Source organism: Eurypyga helias, unplaced genomic scaffold, assembly GCF_000690775.1.
Source record: "Eurypyga helias isolate BGI_N326 unplaced genomic scaffold, ASM69077v1 scaffold5970, whole genome shotgun sequence".
Taxonomy (NCBI): Eukaryota; Metazoa; Chordata; class Aves; order Eurypygiformes; family Eurypygidae; genus Eurypyga; species Eurypyga helias.
In genome coordinates this window covers 235-19026 of record NW_010226157.1, presented here as the reverse complement: position 1 = coordinate 19026, position 18792 = coordinate 235, and the positions used below count along the sequence as shown (strand labels likewise).

The following is an 18792-nucleotide window of genomic DNA, read 5'->3' as shown; positions in this document are numbered from 1 at the left end:
CAGTGCCCAGCCCTTTCTCTTAGGCATTCTAGCTAAATGAAGTGCAAAACCCCAGATAAACTGATTTTCTTTACACAGCTGGCTGACAGAAAGGTTTATCTGCTGTTATACTGACACAAGGTGAATCCCTGTTTTCCTCATGCTCCAGTTGCTGACCGTGTGCACACAGGCTCCTTTCAGACACTGGGACAGTCTCTTCCCAGAGGAGCACAGCAAAGCTTGCTGGTCCTGCCAGCAAATGCGAGACCCTCTTGCACACAGCCTGTTTGGAAAACATTCAGTCAACTTTGATTGCTTCGTTTGTTAACACAGCAGATCTAGAAAACCTGTGTTATCTGTAAATTAACAATCTGTTAATTCCCACTAAGTCTAAATTCAGGTTTCTGATTAGAAGTTGAATCTCAACATGAACATTTTTGTGGCTGGTGAATCCATTGTGTATTTCTTGATGCATCAAAATCTGTATCAGCTTGGCTCTTTCCCCCACTGGCATCATGTTCTTATTTGAGGAGTTAATTTCTGACTCATTTGTGTTTATAACTTCCCTATTTAATTTTCAATTAAAAAAAAATATAAGATTTCACAAATACTGAAATGCTAGTTTTTCTTCATTTTATGCATCTGGTTTCTTGTACTTAAAGATATTTTTCTCTTTTTAAAAAAATAAGTCATGAAAGACCTAGATCGTGAGTGACTTGGTTGTTTGATCTCCTCTCCTGGTATCACTCACAAGAGTAGTAAAGCAGCCCTTTTGACTAAAGATCACATATCAGGAAAAGATTTACCTGGATCAGACCCTGAAACTCTAGAAACACAGATACATAGTGCTGTTGTTTGTAATCTACATCCTAACTTTTCACGACTGCTTTTTTTTACCCTAAAAGCAAGTTAACAACATGAAGCATTAGTTATTTTAAATTCTGTCTTTCCAGCATAAATTACTTCCAACGCTGCCTTCTAAATCTGTGGATTTAGCACGTGGAGGCTAGAAGAGTGTGCTGAAAAGAAACGAGCTGTGGATGTGAGTAATACTTTGCCGCTACGCGTTTCTTCAGAAAGTAGCTGATAGCATCAGCCTTGGCTTTGTTTTCCCACAAGAGGGCACTCCCCTCACTCGTCTGGTTACCGAGGCAATGCCCACTGAGAGGCTCGTCTTCTGTCTTAACCATTATTCCAACTTTTATATAGACAAATTGAAGAATTTCATTCTGTTTGTGTTCTCAGCATGCATTTCACTTACATCAAGTTACTAGGCAATATTATTTAGCTGTGAGAGCACACTGCACTTCATAAGTGACTGATAAGACAAAAAAATGGTGGGAAGTAAACAGGATTTCCCTTCATTATCTTTAGAAATAGCAGTACACTGTATTAACACAACTCATTGCTCTCAGTGATAAACTCAGACAGGTCACGATCAAAAAGAAAGATCTTAAAATGTGCTGCTTTTAGAAGCATGAGAAATTTGTGAAATGAAGAAAAGAGATGTGTTACGTTTTTCACGTGCTTGTGAATGCTTAGTTATTTGCATTTCCTTAAATATGCCATCATATGCAACAATATACAGCGCAAGCATGGTCCACACAGGAAACTGATTCAAGCACTCAAAGTCTGAAGATTGTCACGTTCTCCCTAAAGCAAAACTCTGATTGTGTTGACCTGCTTAGAATCAGATAGTTAAGAAGATTTTGTTTAAAATGCTTCTAAACAGTCATCATGAGTGTACAGTATAACTTACCATTGGATCTTTGTTTTCAGTCCCAATATTTTATATATATAAACCTGTGTCATTTGTCAAATCCGAGACTGATTTCTCCCTCTTACTTAAGTCCAAATACAATTTTGCCCAGAAGCAGTAGATAGATTTTGTCCATCAAGAGTCAGCTATGTTCCTGGGCAACCGGTAATGCTCTGGCCTGATCCTTGCCTTTTTCTCCTGAGGGTTGGCGTATTTCCACTTGGATGGAGACATTTTGAGCTTTTTTCTCTTCTTATCTGTACACCACACTTTTTCACAGTATTCCTCCACCCTCTGGAAGTTGCTGTAACCTATTAGTTGAAGAAATTCCTTGTACCACGGCTTCGATGCCTGAGGTATACTGCTCTGCATTGGGCATGGCATTTTGTGAGGTATCTCCTCCTCGTAGTCTTTATTGAACATTTCATCTACACGTTCTTCCTCAACTATTTCCAGGGTGATTTTCCTGACAGTGTGAACAATGCTGTGTTCCACTGTCTGACAAAAATAGGTCCCTGCATCCAGCCGATGCAACTTCAAGAATAAGAGACCAAGGTCCATTTTGATTATTCTATCATCTGTCTTCACCTGAAGAGCAAATTGATGCAGTTATAGAGCACAGGCCTTTACTATCGGAGTAAATCAGTGCAATTAGTTCTTAAATGTACATTCATGAATATAATTTTAAATTTTGAGAGGAAGATTAGAGATCTATAATCCTTTAATTCACATTTTTAAGTAACGTAAGTATTTATTTGAAGTAAAGAAGAGATTGAGCTGTGAAAGAAAAGTGATATAGAGAATCTGACAGGCATGGTAGAACAGACAGTAGAGCAGATAGTTTCCTGTTTTCCAAGCATGGGTTAGTCACTTGTGGCTAAATAAAGTAAATAAGGTTGAAACATGCAAATAAACTACTGTATGGAAAACAAATGAGCATTTGCCAGCTGACCTGCAATAACTGTCACTGTGAATGATCTTATACACTGGCAAATGTTTTTGAGGCAACAGTCACATAGGAATGTGTATATCTAACTGCAGGACCATTGACATCAGCCTTAGTTCTGAGTTTGGTGTTTGAGTTCCCCCTACAGCTCCTGAGAGCTAGGTTATTAACTATGAGACATTCGCAGGTGCCAGCAAGCAGGGAGCACTGAGTCCAGCCAGGTGAAGTGTGCAGGAAAATTGAATCCCAGTCTTTGAATTTAACAGGAAGTTGCTGAATATTAAGAAGTACTGGCTGATGAACAGATTGAGAGCAGCTCTGCAGAGAAGGACTCAGGGGTATTGGTGGATGTAAAATTTGACATGAGCCATCAGTGTGCGCTCGCAGCCCAGAAAGCCAACCGTATCCTGGGCTTCATCACAAGAAGCGTGGGCAGCAGGTCAAGGGATTTGATTCTCTCCATCTATCCCACTCTCCTGAGACCCCACTTGCAATACTGCCTCCAGCTCTGAGGTCCCCAGTACAAGACATGAATGTGTGGGGCCAGAGGAGGGCCATGAAAATGACCAGAGGGTTGGAACACCTCTCTTGTGAAAAGACTGAGGGAATTGGGGTTGTTCAACCTGGAGAAAAGAAGGCTCTAGGGAGACCTTATTGAGGCATTTCAATATATAAGTGGGATTTATAAAGGAGAAAGAGAGACTTTGTACCAGGGGCTGTAGTGGTCGAACAAGGAGTAATGATTTTAAACTGAAAGAAGGTAGATTTAGATAGGACATAAAGAAGACATTTTTTATGATGAGGGTGGTGAGACACTGCAACAGGTTACACAGAGACGTTCTGGATGCCCCATCCCTGGAAGTGTTCAAGGCCAGGCTGGATGAGGCTTTGAGAGGTAACCAGGCTTTGAGGCAACCTGGTCTAGTGGAAGGTGTCCCTGCCCATGGCAGGGTGGTTGGAACTGGATGGTCTTTAAAGGTCCTTTCCAAATCAAATCATTCTGTTATTCTATTACTCTATCATTCTATTTCTCTCTGATTTTGTCTTTTTCTAATGACTATATGATTATTAATTAAATATGGAATAACATTCAGGGGGAAACATTAAAACAAATTCATCCGAGTAGTATATTCTGAAAGGTTAGAGTCTGTTCAAAGTTACACTCCTCATATCCAGTCTTTGAGCTAATGGGATATGTATATAACAGGACATCCTTCCTCCCTCACAGTTCACTACCTTTTGTGAAAGACCTGATTAATAGTTCCATTGTAAGAATGCATAAATGGGATTCTCACAGCTAAATACATGAAAAAATATCAGGTATGAAAAACCATGCAGAGATTTGGGACTTGGACAAAACCTCAGGCAAAAATGTGCCTGAAGTGGGGATGAAATTAATCTTGCTGAATTTTTGATATCTAAAGCAGGGTGTGGCATCCTTGATTATTTTTTAATCACTTATTTTACCAAATGAAGCTGTCCAGATTAGCATGAGGTGGTACCACTGCAACAGCAGCTAGTTTGATTTCAAAGGTAGCCTACATTAACTAGGTCCTGCTAAAGTCCTCTGTATTATAGATGTCCACATTTACTATCAGGTGAGTCCCACGCCAGAGATCTCCAAATGTCTGTGGCTAAGCTGGGGTCTCACATTTGCATCAGAGCCTAGTTGCTCTGCAGTAAGGCAACCATCCTTATCCCTTTGGTGGTCTGAGGCTTTCCTCTCTCTTTCCACATACTAAGTGGGGATAACTACACTGATGTGTGTCAGGTAGGTGTTGAGGAATAAAGATGCTAGCACTTATGATGCACTTCCATAATAGGGAAATATATGTAAAACAGGCAGAGAATCCACCAACATCCATTTTCAGAATGTTCTGTAATAGGAATGAATAGATGTTAAGCTAGACTGACGGTAGGAGTCATATATACATATTTCACCTCTGCAATAACATACCAAGAGAAGCGCTGGATTCTCTTGTTTTAAGATCTTAAATCAAGTTTTGCTACACTTGTAACATCTGCATTCAAGATGATGAGTGCCAACACCAGATGAAATTCTCAGGGCTATTAATTCACGAGAGCAGATGAACATAATGATTTTCCCTTACATCCATGTACATTTCAGCAACAGATGACAGGCCTTTCAATGAAGATGTAATGTTCCTAACCACAGGCTCTTTAGGCTAAAAAGTTAGACTGTAAGAATATTTACCTCTTCCTTCTTAGTTTCATGTGCTCGCTGGACAAACCAGATTACTTTCGCTTGTAAGGTCCGAGGGGTGCACTCCAGAAGGGTACTGTTGTACTCTATTCCATAAACAAGTCTCTCCTCAGTCTTCTCCAAGACTTCACCTGGAAGGAAAAGAAATGTTTTTAAAATATGTGCTACTGCCAATACTTGTTACACTCCATGTTCAGGATATGTTTACTTTTACGAGTGAGGTTGAATTCAGATCCAACCAGATAGTGACTGAAAAGTACTGTCTGCTGAAGGTCTGACCTGCTAAGTGAATTTTTTCATCATCTCAGAGGATCTGGCCATAAGATAAATGGATCAAATTTTGCCATGATTCAGGTAAGATTTTACACGAAGAAGCAGATCTCAGACTTTCACACTGCTAATTGCTTTTGCCTGATTCTTATGAATAGTTAATCTATTTCATTTGTCAGTGAAACAGGAGGACTCAATACATGCTTAATTTAATAAGTAATTAAATGTTTTTAGGGATATAAATGAGAGCACATAGCCTTTTGCAGCATGAAACTCTTAAAAACAACTATTTCACATATCCATGTTATACACATGTAAAATTAATCTATAGTTTTGGCCTGTGAGTGCTAACAAAACCAAGGTGAATTAAATTAATCAAAACTCAGTTCTGCTCTTCCATCCAAGAAAACACCTGGAGGAAGATAAGCTAGGTGTTACACTGGAGGAGACCAATTGCCTCATTCATTAGATCATTTTATTCCACAGTAGTGAGAAATATTCATGAGGCCAACCAGCTTTTATACCCTAAAATATACAAGGTTTGATATAATTGTTATTTTTCTGTTGTATTTCAAATTTACTGTATAATTCATATTGGAATATATTTTTCCAAAATCTACTATATCCTCCAATGGACTCCAATTTTATTGAAGCTTTGTCAGGTAAAATATATCTATCTATTGTTTAATATCTAAAATATCTTTTTTTCTGGCTATATATCTAAAAGAACCTTTTATATTTGATTTTTTTTCTTCTAGAAATGTATTGTGTGTTATCCTGCAAAATACTGAGGATATCTAGGCAACTGTTTTCTGTCTTTTTTTTTGCCATTCCCTATACCAGTGTTTGAAATCATCACTTTCCAAGGTTTGGATAACAGCATTAGACACAATAATGTATGATTTTTTAGGAAAATAATGATCATTAATAACACATTTGTGTTCTGAAATGTCATTGCCTGTGTCTGTGCTAGTTAAGTCCTTCAATTATCACTTCTGGCTGAGTGTCCTGACAGTATTTCATATGCATTTCAGGATGCTGTTGTTTCCTACCCCTGCCCACCTTCCCACTTGCGTTTCTGTTGGGAGGCCTTGAGATGCAGTAGCCACATCCCTGATCTGAATGGCAGGAACACAGGTCTGCATGAATGCTATGGGATGAACCTGACCTGCCATCAAAATAAAGTAATTCTTAGATGGGGATGACATGGGCTCATCACCATGACTCTTACAACTTACTACAGGAATACGCCACTAAAAAATCTCACGTGAGATCATGGGCTGGCTTATACACCTGGCAAAGTCTGCTTTCTGCTCCAGGCATTTCCTAGCAATTTGTAAACATGTGAGTAGATTACCAGTGAACTGCTGGCCAAAGCACTGCTGTGCTGCATTTCCATGTCGAACATCTTGTCTGCGGAAACGTCTGGAGAGGAAAAAATGGAATTGAGATAACATGTTAAGCTTACATATTGTTGGGTTTATGCTAACCTGGCATTCATTTAATGCATAAGGAGCCAAATCTTGACTCTTAAAAAAATTACAATTGTTATGAGAAACACTCATTTACACATTGGTATTTTCTCTTTACTCAACCTGTTGGGGATCACGTCTGAAAAAAAGAAACACACTTGTCTGGAGAAGAGGCACAACTTCATGTCCAGTTTACGCATAACTGCACTGACATGTTAACTAGTAAAACATGGTCCTCTGAACCAACTGGACATTCAATTTGAGGAAGAGTCAAATGGACCTTTAGCCTGTCTTTGGGTTCTCTATATCTGGAAGGCAAGGAAATTTTCCTTTTTCAATTTAGAAGAGTTTGCCATGTATGGGAATTTTATTGTCTGCTCTCCTGTTAGTTTTTTCACTTCGGAATCTCAAAGTGCAGAGAAAATACTTTATTTTATGTCTGTGTAGCAGACCTTGGAGCCCTGTCTGCAACCTAGAAATAATGCAATTTCTTTTGAGAGAAAAATTGTTACGAGTTTTGGCCTTTGGGTTTTTTATATACATTTACAGAAAAATAATGAAAACCATAATTGTATGGTGCATTCACAGAAGATTTGTGCGTTTTTATGGCTTTTTTTTTTTTTTTTTTTGGATTGAGTGTCCTGATAGATAAAATTGAGATTGCTTACTAGGGAAATGAAAGAGCATATTGGAATGTCATATCATAGAATGGTTTAGGTTGTAAAAGACCTTTAACATCATCAAGTCCGACTGCTAATACCACCACTAAATCACGTCCTTCAGCAACTTGTCCACATGCCTCTTAAATACCTCCAGGGATGGTGACTCCACCACTTCCCTGGGCAGCCTGTTCCAATGCTTGACAACCCCTTCAGTCAAGAAATTATTCCTAATATCCAATCTAAACCTCCTCTGGCACAACTTGAGGCCATTTCCTCTTGTCCTATCACTTGTAACTTGAGAGAAGAGACCAACCCCCACCTCACTACAACTGCATTTCAGGTAGTTGTAGAGAGCAATAAGGTCTCCCCTGAGCCTCCCCTACTTTCGGCTGAACATCCCCAGCTCCCTCAGCTGCTCCTCACAGAACTTGTGCTCCAGACCCTTCCCCAGCTCCGTTCCCTTCTCTGGGCATGCTCCAGCACCTCAGTGTCTTCTTTGTAGTGACGGGCCCATAACTGAACCTAGGATTCAAGGTGCAGCCTCACCAGTGCCCAGTACAGGGGGACAATCCCTGCCCTGGTCCTGCTGGCCACACTGTTCCTGCTGCAGGCCAGGATGTTGTTGGCCTTCTCGGCCACCTGAGCACGCTGCTGGCTCATGTTCAGCCAGATGTTGATAACAACCCCGGGTCCTTTTCCCCCTGGCAGCTTTCCAGCCACTCGTCTCCAAGTATTGTGCGGGGTTGTTGTGGTGCAAGTGCAGGCAGGACCTGACGCTTGGTCTTGTTGAACCTCACACAGTTGGTCTTGGCCCATCGGGCCCATCACACCAGATGAAGTATTTCCAACAACCTGAAATTTAGCTATACCAAGGATAACTTTCCTGTATTTGCATAAAGAATAATTCTACACTGTATTACCAGTGCCATACATAACAGATTAACAGAAATAGGCAGTGCAGCAAATCTTACACAACAGGAATGTGTACAGTATAATTCATATATGATAGAAACAAGAAAATCCAAGCATTTTTATTAGTCTTTGTATTTACTACTTAAATAATGCTTTTCTGCAGTGCTATGTCAACACAAAAGGCAGAATTTTTATTTGGCACAAATTGAATTTACTGAAACTGTGTAGATTTACACTTGTTCAAGATCTTGCCCATGGATGTTGCTCACCATATTTCTAACCCAGCAGTAAACAGGGATTATTTCCTGAGTTCTGCAACCTGTATGGACTTCTGATCTAGTGGTGTTGTTGAACCAAGAGGACAGCTTTAACCTTTACTAATATTCATAGCAGAACCAATGATTTGCCATTGGTGTTTCAGGGGAATCTGCAGATTCAACAGGGATTGCATTGGGACCTTTAAGGCAGAAGTGCTAAAAAAAAAAAAAAGATTATTTCTTAAAAAAACCTGAGATTTGCAGATAGCAACAGGGCTTTATCACACCCTGGGAGTTCTCATTGTAATGTATAGATGCTGCAGCCGTGCTTACTGATATCTCTGCAAGTGTCAGTGCTGAATAATGCTGCCACCAGCTTTGCATATCTATGTAAACACATTATTCAGAAGAGACACTCTCTTGCACAAATATACATAAATTCTATAGACATTAACCTTGAAAAAATCCAAACAGGAAAACCCCACTGCTGTCAGGCCTGGTAGCCCTATCTACCAGGAACAGGACAGTTAGCCGACATGTGCTATTTACTCTTCAGTTCCTCAAGATCATCATAGAGCTAAAAAAATACTTGTCATGTAAGACAGGATGCTTCTCTAGTGTTAGAAACATTCAATAAAAAGAAATGCTTATTTGATGGAATTTTGCTGTTGTGAGTGTGAAGACTGGGGGAGATACATTTACCTGTGCCTTCACTTGCTATTTTTATGAAGGGAAGTTAAAAATGGGGAGAGATGCTGAGAGAGAGGGAGATGGTGGAAGATAAACGTATTTCACAAATACTGACATAAGCCTGGTATTTGTTATTTTTTCTTAGTAATCATTTCATTCAGAATGCCATGAATAATAGAGTACCGGACAATTCCTGTGATAAACTACTATAAGGAATAATTTTCAGTGACTAGCAAATGTACTGAATGTATGGAAATATCTTTTGCAAGCTAGAACTTCCTGTATTTAGATTTCAGTCTGTAGCTCTGTGCTTTCACAAACTCAGCAGAAATGATCTGCAAGAAAGTAACGCAGTCATCATCATCCTCATCATCCACCACCATCATCCTCATGTTTCTTTATTGTTTCCCAGGGATCAATGAGGCGAATTCAGAATGGATCAGGGAGAAAAGGTTTCATTGCGCTTCACATAAGTGAAGCAGGCGGCTGAGTTTTAGTCTGCCGAACCCAATGTGGGAGCAGAGGGACATTTGGGTTAGCACTGGGATTAGCTGCAAGGTGAAGGCAGCCCCTTAACCACCCCCCATGGCTCCCTGCTTCAGGCCCTGACCTCCGCGGCGCCCCTGGCTGCCGTCAGTGCCACTACACTGCCCCCCTTCAGCCTGGGCACCCAGTTGCAGGCTGGCAGCTGGGAGGACCAGGAGGCTTGGGGGTAAAACCCCATAGATTTGTGGACGAAAAAAAAGTCTGTTCGGAGCTTTCTTGCTAACCGTGAGGGACAGAATCCAAGATTTTGTGTTTGCTGGTGGAGTGGGTGGTGGAGAATGGCCAGAGAAGGAGAAGAAACAGGAGGGTGACTGTCAGCTTCTTAAAATTCTCAAAGGAATCACAGGTTACCAGACCTACCCAAGCTGAAAGAAACTTTAAAATTACTTCAGCCCATTTTCAGCCTGCATGGCGAGCTGGCACAGCAATCAATCTGACTTACAGAATTTAGTGCTTGCTTAGATAAAGATTAAACCTGCCTAAATCAGATTGCAGAGGTAATAGTGAACTAAAGCTTTTATTTAAGTCTTGGGCTTCTTTGTGCTCTCAAGTGTACTTCGTGGAAGTTGAATGCCATATAATTTCCACCTACATTCTTAAGTATTTGCAGTATGCAGGAGCCGTACACCTGTAACGACCATGACATTAAAGTACACTGCACTGCCAGCATCAAGATATGGGATTTTGGGCTTGGTTTTTATTTGTCTTTAATTAAATCCTATATTTAATCAACTATTCAGGCTGTGCATTTGCAAGGAATTATAACATAGGTTTTCAAAATTCAACACATTAGTACCAGCTGCCAAGCAGAGAGTTTGTATTTATGTTGCAGTTCTCTCTGTATCCTGTAAATGCCTGAGTTTACAGTTTTTCTATTTCATGTTTCTCTAAACACTTGTCATACCTTGGAGGCATTAGGATTTAAAACAGAAAGCTTTTTAATCAAAGAGGGGAGGACAAATTGTATATCCCTGCTTTGGTTCAACTCTTTGCCAGTAGGAGTGGGTTTAAAAAGAGAGCTCTTAGCAGTGTTCTTGCTGCAGTAGCAGGGCTGCTCTTACAAGTCAAAAGCCCACCTAAATGTACTGCGTTAAGGGTCACATTCGGGAAGATAGAGTTGGTATTAAGACCAGCTCAAGTGGGCTGTCATGTAAGGCACGTCTCCATAAGTCCTGATGAAGTGAGGGCTGCCAAGAAGGGGGAAACTAGCATTCTCCAATGCCCCTTGTACTCGCATTATTTGTACCACCCTTCACAGCTCCAGCAGAAGTCTGGACCTCTGAGGCAAGGCCAAATTAAGATGTGTATGCTCTGGGATGTGGCTTTAATTGTATCTGAAGGCCAGGGTTACTACCTGCTCAGGGTAATCTGGTGTCCGAAAACTCCATGTTGTCTGCTGAGACCTGCCTTTTCCAGTAATGCCCTCTGCCAGGAACTCCGAGGGAGGGAACAACTTCCATACACATGTCCTGAGTGGCTCTTCCTGTCTCTCCACGTACCACACAGATAGTGCAAGCTCATAGGTTTAAAATGCTCTGAGCTTCACCTGGGATCAAAAGTGACCAAAGGAAATGCTATCCATCCCTCTCAACATTATTAGTTCTTCCTGGCTGTTCCACAGATTCTTATATGTAAAACAAGTTTTGCAGACTTCAGAAACATTCAATTGAGTGCAAATCCCTTCTCTGCTGCTGCAGTGCTTATCTTAAGAGAAGTACAGTGATAACAGCAGTGTTTTCTTCTTTTAGAGACTGACCTGCTGAATGTTGGGGAGGTAGGGCGCAGGAAGGTGCCTGGTGTGCTCCCCATATCACTCAGCCCTGGATAAATATGTGTGTCAGGGGACTTAAGGGTTGCTACTCTGGAAATTGTCTTAGGTGAAAAATATGCTAAAAATGTACAACAGAGTTCAGGACCAAGTGAGTTTCTCTTATCTTTTCTTAGACAATAAGTAGCATGCAGGACAACCTAAATGTTGGTACAGCCCTAGCGGGCTGCTGGGAAATATTTTAACCCTTAACTTTTGCAGATACCCTGGTTTCATTTTGGTAGGTGAAGGTATTTGACTATTACCACAGATTCTTCTTTGATTTTGAAACTCTGTTGTATTTGTTATTGCAGTGTGACATATTTTCTATATAATAAAACCAAAATATGTCTCTGAAGTTGTAAAGAATCTTTTTTCTGCACACCAAAAGATTTATAAAGAAATTGATGTTTGTTTAAAACTTACTGCAAATAATTACTAAATGACTTTGTTTCATTCATAAAAAATATTCCTAGTACTGCAGTTTATGCCGTCCTGTTAATCTGGGAGGTGAAGCACTGGAACAGGTTGCCCAGAGAAGCTGTGGATGCCCCATCCCTGGCTGTCTTAAGGCCAGGCTGGATGAGGCTTTGAGCAACCTGGTCTAGTGGGAGGTGTTCCTGCCCCTGGCAGGGGGGTGGAACTAGGTGGTCTTTAAGGTCCCTTCCAACCCAAATCGTTCTGTGATTCTATGAGTCCTTTGCAATCCCCTAAGGTTGCGCTAATAAACTAGCAGCTAACATATTTTCTTCCTGCTCAGTTATTGTTATGCAGGTGAGATACAATGTACTTCGAGCTGCGGTAGGAACTCTGTAGTAGTAGCTATTTTGCAAAAAGGATATCACAGACAGCATCAGTTCTTACCTCTTCGCCTGCATTCCTGTGGGATAGTATCGGGAGCAGGAGATGCCATCCCAGGCGCAGTACGGATCTCGAGCAAGGCAACAGTCAGCACAGGCAGTGCCGTACATGTCGCACTGGTGGAACTTCACTTGAGCTATGACCGACTCAGATCCAACGTAGAGCTGTTGCTGGAAAAAAATACACCACAAACGATTAAATTCCTAGAACGTCCACTAAAACTTCTGTTAACAATGGAGTTATTAAAAAATGTTAGCTTTAGCATTGCTTGCCAGTTGTACATCCAGCCTCTGCCCTGAGGGAGGCAGAGTTACTCTGTAGGAAAATACCAGTTTACAGACCAGACTCTCCGCATGAAGACAGAGGAGAGAAAGAAAGTAAAATGAACAAGTTCATTTTGGCATTTCCTCACTTCTGAAGTTTCAACTTTGTAAACTTTATATTTGAATAGACAGGGGTTAAAGTTTCTTTTTCTTCCTCAAGGTAGTTTCCAATGCCTCCCTTTTTACACTCTCTGTCATATAACTGATCTGCAGAAAAAAAACCCTTTACATGAAAGACTTTAAACACAGAAGTACAAATTTGCAAAAGTAATAAGCAACCTCAATCTTAAAATGGGAGTTATCACGTAAATTTAACTCTTTATGTGGTTACTACTTACTTATGTATTACTATGATTTGTATTATCCCTCAGTGCACAGGAGATAGACTTTTTCTCCTGATACTATGCAGTCTTTCCTTAGAAATTAACTGGTCACAACCTACTTCTTTAATACTTATTTGTAGGGGTTTGGGGGTTTTTCAGCACTAATATTAAGACGGTTTGAATATTCTGAGTTCACATAAATGTACTTTTCAAATCTAGTGAAAGATAATCAGTCTGATTCATGAGTTGCTGGCATAATATTCAGAAGAGAATAGATTGAATTTACAGGGATGTGAGAAAAAATCTTGTTCCTGGTGAATGTAAATGGAGCGAAGACAGAAATATGCAATGTGCTCTGCAATGGGATCTCCTTATGCACAGCTCAGTTCCATGGTTTTACCAGTCAGAGAAAGGATTCCTAATGTACACTTAAAACTGTGCTTATCTTAATGGCCAAACTTAGTCCATAATTCCCACTCTTAGACCAAGCTTTCAGAATCAGACATTTTAAAATTCTTAAAGCTGGAAAATACAGGCGGGTCATTTAGTCTGGCTTGCCTATCACAAAACATTAAATTTAAAACTAGGAGAGGCCGGCAACAGGAATGTTTGAAGACTTTTTCAGCTGAGGTAAACCATATGATAGTAGCAGGAACTCAATCTGCCAACTGGAATGAAGAAGAAACCTAGAATCCTTGTTTGAGGGGAATTCTTTCTTGTCTGCCTGCAGTGGCTGCAGTGTGATTGTCCCAGAAGATATGAACACCACTCAATGTGACATATGAGTTGGGATTTTCCTCTTTCATCTTTTAGCCGGGGTAGCAAGACTAGTCTGAGACTTGGTTCATCAGAGGAGAGCAAAAGCATCTGATGTCTCACTAACTGAACATCAAAGAACATTCCTTCCTAGCCTTTGCAGATAACTTGTTCAGCCCTGAAACATGATATTTTATTGTACCACTGACTTACTGAGCACTGGTTAGTGTTATAAAGATAATGAAGCAAAGCTAGCAAGATGGTCTCCACAGGCTCACAAACTCCAAGGTCAGAAGAGACCAGCCAAAACGCTGGAGCAGAGGAGCTACATTACTTTTTTCACATTAACTCCACTAAGTCATATTTTGCTTTATGTATCACATTTTAAAGACAAAATGACTTGGTGCCAACCCTGTCCCTAACATGTATTGCAACATGTAATTGTCCTCAGTACCAGAAAACTACATCCTATTTCAATATTGAAGTTTATCTCCATTCAACAAGTTGAACTTGGTTATTTGATCTTGATACTGCTTTGCCTTCAATGGTCAAGAATCCCTGTACACATACAGTAGGAAGTTACTTTGTTGGGTAAAATTTTATGTCTGGCTATCCTGTCCGCTCAGAGTTTTTTCTGATATCTTGAATAAGTTAAGCTACTTTTACTTCTCACAAGAAGGTATATTCTTCAATCACTAGATTGCTTTGGCAGGTTGTTTTTACAATTCTCTCCAGAGTGGGAGCTGGATGTAATGCAGGAAGACTACTTATACAGTATCTCCTTTTTACTCTTCCAACAGAACCCTTTTACCAAGACATTTTACTGAGAGCTAAAGGTAAGTCATATATCTGAAATTACACTGAAGTCTTTCTTCAAATAATCACTTAGGTGCAGCGTTAGACAATTCAGGGCTGCTTTTCACATGGAAACACTTAAGATCCTCCTCTGAATCACCATCAGAAGAGTTTGTCTTTCTACATTACCTACAGAAAGAATGCAGTTTGACTGGACACCAAGACCAAAATGATCTTTTGGGGAGCACTCACACCTCTTAATAATGTAGTTTTCATTCTTTGTTACTTGTGTTTCACTTTGTTTATGTGCGCCTATATAACATTGGATGTCTAAGATCCATTAGGATATAACTATCCCGAGATGATTATAATGGCTCCATCCTGAGATGATATGGTATGGATATCTATGATATGATACAGATGAGAATCTAACTTCAAGAGTAATAAATTGGGTGTTTATATTAGCAGAAACTAGCAGAAGCACAAATGGGAGTCAGATCCAAACAGCCCTGCCTTTCACGGACAACCATGTATGTGAGAGAGCAAGCAAGACCCTTTTTGCACTGATATCCTTATGGGGCTGAAGTCTGCATTTATCAACGAGGAACTTTTCTGTGAGTTGCCATATCCACCAAACTAATCCCTACTGTGATTACTGTGCCAGTAACTCATGAAATAGATGGGGTTTTACTTGCTTTGATATGAATAATAGTGTGAACTAAGGAGATTTAACACTAGAATTGAAAATTTTGAAATTGAAAATAAATGCTTCATAAAGGAACAGAGCATATAGCCATAGGTTTATATTACAAAAGTATTACAGTTATCAGACCAGATCTCATTATAGATTGTGTACTGTCTATCTATATTTTTATCTCTATATATACAGCTTATAGCTTTCTTACCTTTGAGTCACAATCTTCAATTTTAAAACTTGTCAAATACTTACCCTTTTTGAAGAGATTTCCATAGAAATAATAGGAACAGGCACCTGGAAAATAGGAAATATTTCCTTGCTTAGAAGAAAGAATACCTTTTTGTTATGACAATAAATTAAGTAAAATAATGTTGATGTTTACTTATTATATTCTACTTTGCTAGATACGTTGGCTTTCTTTAAATTCTGATGCTACAGAAAGATGTGAGGATATTGTGACTTTCAGGAGTATCACTTTAAAAGAGTTTATTTAAAAACAACTAGCTAACACTTAATTCAGGATTATCGGAGCCACTGGAACACTACAATTTCCCTGTCAAACAGGACATTAGCTCTTGCCACCACCGAATCTCTTTTGTCCCACTTGAGAGTGATAAGTGGAGTGTTCTTTATAACAAAACATTCACTGAAGATAAGATAAAAATAGCAAGGATTCCTTCTTTTAACATTGTCCTTTCTACCCTCTGCTCAGATTTCCTGGAGCAATGGCAAGAAATAGCCCCTAATAAGTCTATTGAAAACCAGCTTTATCAAGAGTGGCAATTTAGGTGTTTTTCCCCCCAGACAACAAGACAATAGTTACACTGCCTAAATGCAAGTACTAGATTTAAATATCTATATTTGGGTGTTAGATTTTCTCTATGGTTGCAAGTTGGTTAGCCTCCTGCTTTATGTGGCTAACATGACATGTTTGAATACTCACTAAGAGAATTTCATTATGTTAGCTTTCTCACATACAAAATACTGAGCTTTAGTCCTGGTTTATTCTTAAACAGTATGGAGTTTTGCATCATTAGAACTGTAAAGACAGATTAATTGATTCATTCTTTCTGAGGATTGGGTTGTTAAGGTCCCTTCCAAGGGTTTTTTTTTTGTTTGTTTGTGTTTTTTTTTTTGTTTTGTTTTGTTTTTTTTTTAATCTGGACCTCATTTGAGCTCCCAGGGTTGTAGTAGGCACATTTTTATGAATGCAGTTATCCAATTAAGTATTTAAAAGAGTATATGAGGGGAAATAAAATAAAATGTAATAAGTTTCTGATTAAAATTCACACTACAACCTCCAAGCATGTAAACAGAAAAATACTTGTCCTGGTTTGCTGAAATATGCTTCAATACTTGGTCTATAACTCCACCTCAGAAAAATTTCAGTTGAAAATGAAGATTTCCTGTCATAAAAAAACTAGATCATTAGAAAATGTCTTGCACATAACTATTACACATTTGACTATCCTCAGGATTTTTAGACATTTTAATTCTACAGAAAATTCAAGACATATATACTTCATAAACAGCACAGTTCACCTTGAATACTTGCAGCTCTTCAAGAATCACTTCTTCCATTGATTCTGTCTCTTGATTGTAAATTGTAATGACTTTCAGCACAATTCCAGTATCTGGGAATAAATTTAAAAAGAAAAAAACCCAAAACAAAACTTAATGTTAAAATTGGTGGAAACATTTATATGGCCTTCAAATACATTATATGACTTCTTCAAACTGATAATGTATAGAAATTTACAAATATGTGCAGGTAGTTGCATATTGCTGTTATTGAAGAGGGTTCTTACTCTTAGAAAATAAACACATATGACAATTTGTCCCTGGCAAGTAAGACAACTGATGCATTCTTGACCTATATAATTAATTGAGTTTTATTTTTCAAACTGTAGGTCATAACCCCTTGGTGATCTGCAAAAGGATCAAAGAGGGTGACCATATTTCAGAAAAAGAAATGACAGTAGGCAGGAGCTGAGTCCATCAAGGCAAGGGAGTGTAAAGTAGCTTGAATTATAGGATCTGAGTGTTTACACTAGTTAGGAAACTACCAACTATCCTTAATTGCTGCAGTTCTTGCCGCCTTCTAGGGAAACACTGAGCTGCTGTTGAGCTGAAGGTGTTAAAGGAAGATGAACCAAAAAAAAGGCTGCTCATTCAAAAAGTCTAAGGCACACTGGAGTTTAGATTTATCAGCCTCTCTGTCACTACAACTCTTGCAGGAAATTAAAACACACAAATAGCATCCTCTCTTCCACCACTTCAGCTTTGTCTTGCTGACTATTTTTAGCATAGACTTGGTTTCCTTAATCTGAAAATCTGTCATCAACAATGGCAAATACCACTTACTTTCTTCTCTTACTTTCAGTCACCTTTGGTTTACAGGGGAAAGAAATACTAAGCAGACAAACACTGGGAAAAATGTTCAGCAAAAGATCAAAGGGGCAAACATAAGGAGGAACCATTCAACTAGGGTCATTCACGGCTTCTCAAAGAGAATGTATAACCTAAGGCATCCATTTTGTGATGGAACGGTAAAAGAAATTGCATTCTGAGCTCTGATTTTCATAAGTAAATCCCTCTTCGAATCCTTCTGACAGACATGTGAAAATTAGCCCTGATGTTCAGACTTCGCCTTTGATGAACCTTTACAACCTGAACTGCTACCCAAAGGAAACTTCTCATTGGCTGTTAGACCCTGCTTACTTAGGTACCCAGCAGGTGTTGGACAAAAAAAATAGGATTAAACCTTTCTAACCTTATAATGCCAAGAGAAGCAGTGAGTTTTTTGATGGGAGCTTTGCCAGAGCAGACATTGCAGGGTTTGTGTTAGAGTTTCTAAAGCCCATATTTCTATACTGGAATTTGTCACTTGAGATTAGACATCTTGAGAAGACTAAGGAGCTGTTGGGGGCCAGTCAAGGACAGCTTTAAAGCACACACTTTTAAATCCCCTTGGATTCAACTTTGCTGAACAGAGGACTAGCGTACAAGCGTATTTGATACAATATCTCAATCACAAATGCAAGTGGAAAATATGAAAAATCTAGGCACTACTATAAAATCTGCTGCACAGAAATAAGTGACACATGGCACCGCATGTTATGGACTACATTAAGTCCAGTACCGTGATCACACTGACGATATTCAAAAGCTTAGAAAACAGCACTAATATAGATACGCCTGTGCTATTCTACAAACATGCTTCTTTTGAATGTTCTCAGCACTGAAATGTGCTTATCAGAGGAATTTCATTAGTAAAAAATAATTCACTGCAACTGCTTTCCTAGACAAAATGGTCAAAATGATTTGTGATACCATTCCTGTTGTTAAATTGATAAAATATAAATGGATGAATCCTTGGATATTTTCCAGACACATTAGATGTGATTAAAGCATTGTCTAGTTCCAGGCTTTCCTCTTATTTTCTTAAGTTTTCTTGTTTTTCAAATAACATGAGAATGAGGTTTTTGGGTTTTTGTTTTTTTTTTTTTTAGC

At 39.2% G+C, this 18792-nt stretch overlaps 1 protein-coding gene across 1 annotated transcript; it reads right to left on the bottom strand.

The window, feature by feature from the left end:
* Nucleotides 1-1622: 1622 nt before the first annotated feature.
* LOC104509740 (semaphorin-3E-like) lies at nucleotides 1623-16918 on the bottom strand. Its single transcript, XM_010151780.1, has 6 exons — nucleotides 16822-16918; nucleotides 15532-15573; nucleotides 12389-12555; nucleotides 6536-6603; nucleotides 4900-5039; nucleotides 1623-2326 (listed from the first exon to the last, which is right to left on the bottom strand). The coding sequence occupies exons 1-6, from the start codon at nucleotides 16858-16860 to the stop codon at nucleotides 1874-1876; spliced, it is 909 nt and encodes a 302-aa protein (XP_010150082.1). The 5' UTR covers nucleotides 16861-16918; the 3' UTR covers nucleotides 1623-1873.
* Between the last annotated feature and the right edge of the window lie 1874 nt (nucleotides 16919-18792).